At 59.6% G+C, this 3,317-nt stretch overlaps 1 protein-coding gene across 1 annotated transcript; it reads right to left on the reverse strand.

Annotated features, from left to right (window-relative positions):
- Positions 1-385: 385 nt before the first annotated feature.
- Positions 386-3,074, reverse strand: LOC104271046 (cleavage and polyadenylation specificity factor subunit 4-like; the record flags this gene model as incomplete). The annotated part of the gene is made up of 7 exons (XM_009865594.1): positions 386-527; positions 982-1,175; positions 1,348-1,390; positions 1,732-1,825; positions 2,134-2,226; positions 2,464-2,612; positions 3,038-3,074. Coding segments are annotated over 7 exons (752 nt in total), but the record flags the coding sequence as incomplete, so codon positions are not given.
- Positions 3,075-3,317: the final 243 nt, after the last annotated feature.

Consider the following 3,317-nt stretch of genomic DNA (forward strand, 5'->3'; position numbering starts at 1 on the left):
ATCTGAACTCTTTATTCAACAAGCAGTGCAGTAGTAGCGTGTCAAAGGTGTTTCACCAAAAGCTCCCTCTTGCTTGCAATAAAAGCCTTTGTGAATTTTCCTTTCCAGCTTGGTACTGTCCATTCTCAAATAATGTGGTTCCTGCCCACCCCTCACGAGGGAATAGCACACCTACGCCCTTACCTGCCCGAGACCCCAGCACAAACTGGTCCCACACCCCTTCAAACCCGTGGCTGCTTGTGCTGCCTTGGTCCGTGGAGGAGGGGAGCGTGTGGAGTCTGGTTTTAGCTGCCTTGCGGAAGCTGCGATTCCTCTGCTGCTGGTGCAGAGCTGTGAGAGCCAGTGCTGAGCAAAACCGACTGGCTTTTCTAGTCCAGCAGCTGCCCTAGCAGCCGTCTCGCTGGCTCCATCGGGCTTTACGGTGTCCTCCTTCCACCATGCGTGCGAGAGCACTCGAGTCGCTTCCCCAGCGGGATTTCCAGCCGAGCCTTCCCACGCTGACTGGCGTAGTGACCTTCCTGTCTGCACTGGGGGGACAGGGGGAGGCAAGCGTTGGTTTTGTGCTGGATAGACCCACTTTCACGTCATTTCTCAGCGGTTGGGCTAATGGAGCCGCGCCTTGTTCCAGTACGGCTCTCACCTGCAAGCAGCACCCCAAGACCTGCTGCAACAAGCCTCTGACTTAGGAGAGGGTCTTGCTGCTCTCCAGGGCTGCTCCTCAGCATGCCAAGTGTTTACTGCCACAAAAGACTTGCAGTCACATTATTCCAACCCAAGCACAGCCTCCTTCCCCACTAGTTCATGCCCCAGCTGCCTGGGGGCAGGCTCCAGTGCTGAGAGACAGCGCCCGAGGTGAAGAAGCTGTTCTGAGAGCGCTCAGCAGAGCCCCTGTGCCACATGCTGCCCCTTGCCACAGCATTTTACCCTCTCTCCAAGGCAAGACCGTTGCTCCCAGGCCTCCCACTCCCCAAACCCTCTCACCTTGATGAAGATGTCTCATTCAAGCAGGTTCTGTGGGCCCGGGGGCAGCTCCTGGTGTCCCACATCTGTCCTGTCAGGTGCTGAGCAGCACTGGCAAGTGGCAGAGGGTGCTCCATGGGTGATGGGTCTCTGCATCTGCTCTCCTCGCCGGCGGCCAGATCCACTTGTGCCAGCCCCCAAGTACAGTCAGCAATCTAGGGGGACATGGGGCAGGAGGGACAGTTGGCAGCTGCTTTCCCACAGGAGCTGGGGTGGAAGGAAGAGCCAGGGGCAGGGACAGCTGGTGCATCACCCTGACAGGCAGAAGCACAGAGCACAAAGGATTTTGGCTCAAGAGAGAATGGCACAGGGGCTTCCCAGCATCACCTTGGGTGGATCCCCGCTGCTTGTTGTCAGCCCAGCCTTGAGGCTACAGAGGGACACAGAGGACAGGCAGTTACTCCTGGGACATGGCAAGCAGTAGCCCCAGATCCCCACCAGGCTCCCACAGCCTCTCAGGGCTGCCACAGGGTCCAGGTAACTGGCACAAGCATCTCCATGGGGACTGGGGCTGGACCCTGCCCACCTGTGCAAACCCTGCAGTCACCAGCTCCAGCTGGACATGGGGAGAGGCCAGAAGGGTTTGGTTACTTCAGACAAGGACCTAAAGCACTCTTGTCCTTGACCCAGGCACCGTAAGGGCTGTGGCCACCTCTGCAGCCACCTTGGAGAGGGGCCTTTCCCCGCTCCCCAGGCCTGCCCGGTACGTACTGAATGAATTTGCACTTGGGGCCTTCCGGGCAGAAGCCGACGAGATAGTTGGCACACATCACCCTCCGCGTGTGCTTGTATCTGCACAGGGCACCTGCCACGCAGAGGAGAGATTCCTGTTTCCGGGGACATTGCATCACCCCCTGCCCAGCTTTCCCCAACAGCCCCAGTCACCTTCAGCTCTGCGGGGTCTTTGCTGCCACAAGTCCAAATCCCCACTGGGCACCCAGTCCCGCTCTGAGGCAGCCCCCGGACAACCCGCTGTGGTTCACCCCCCTCTGGATCGGTCACCTCAGAGGCAGCAGGAGGTTGGACCAGCAGTAGGGTCTGGACACCCACCACCAATAGGTGGGAAATAATGGGCAGTCTCTGCTCACCCCAGCACCCATCCCAGCAGCTCACCGTGCCTGCAGAACCCACGGTCATACCAGGGACAGCGCTGACAGCTGCTGACAGTGGCATCAACGTGCAGGAAGGGACAGTCCTTGCACTCACCTGCGGGAGCAAGGGGTAGGAGAAGGCTCACCCAGACCAAACACGGTGGAAATCACTCAAGGGTGGGCTGAATGGGAGGAATCAAGGTGCCTCAGGCTTTGCCCTGGGCAGGTGCCAGTGGTATTTCTTCCCACAGACAGGAGGTGGCATCAGGTGCTTGCTCGAGGCTAGACCCGAGGGACACGGGTTCTGGGGTGGGAGAGAAATTCTGGGCTCTTCAGCCGGTTCTGCACCTACCAAATTTGGAGGAGAAAGAGCACTCGGGCATCTTGGTCGTGTTGCAATCGTGCAGGAAGTTGCACCCGTCGCCTTTCTTGCAGAGCCCTCGCAGCCAGTGCTTGCACATCACCGTCTTCTCCCCACCAACGTGCTGGAAGGGCCGTTGCCTGCCTGGCCATGGCACAGACCCACTGTCACAACCTCCTTGCACCCCACGGCCCCACTATCACAGCCCCCAGCAGCCCCACCACCACCCGGGAACTTGCCCCAACGCCCCCAGCTCCTTGGCTTGGGACATGCCAGCAGGAGGTTTTGGGATGCCGAAGAGATTTTGCAGCACCCACTGGGTGCATGGGGCTTGGTCCTCCAGGCACTGTCAAGGTCTGGTTGCCCTGGAGGTGTCCAAGCCCTCCCAGCACACCCAAAGGTCAGCATTTCAGGCTGAAACCTGCCAACCCACTGGCTGTTGGGCCATGGAGCAACCCACCATGGATGTGGGCGGGTCACAGAGCAGAGAGGGGCCCTGTCCAGCTCCCTGGCGCTCCCAGGATCTTGCAAGGTAGGGTTGGTCCCATCCCTTCATGGCACTCACCCTTGGTGGAAGAACTTGCAGACGGCCACCTCCAGCTCTGAAGAGGGGAAGCAGGGCAGGGAGAGCTTCCCCCAACGGCCCCAGTGCTGGGACCACCACGCCACAGAGTACAAAAATATCTCAGCCCCTCCCCAAAGCTGCGCCAGAGGTATCCCCTAGGGAACGATGCCAGAAGCCAGCCTGGCAGGAGCAGGGATAAAAAGCACCCAGGCATTGTGGTGGGTGCAGCGAGAGCTAGAACCACCAGCAAGAAGAACCCCAACACCTCCTGCACGCCCGT

This window comes from Apaloderma vittatum, unplaced genomic scaffold, assembly GCF_000703405.1.
Source record: "Apaloderma vittatum isolate BGI_N311 unplaced genomic scaffold, ASM70340v1 scaffold36512, whole genome shotgun sequence".
Classification (NCBI taxonomy): domain Eukaryota; kingdom Metazoa; phylum Chordata; class Aves; order Trogoniformes; family Trogonidae; genus Apaloderma; species Apaloderma vittatum.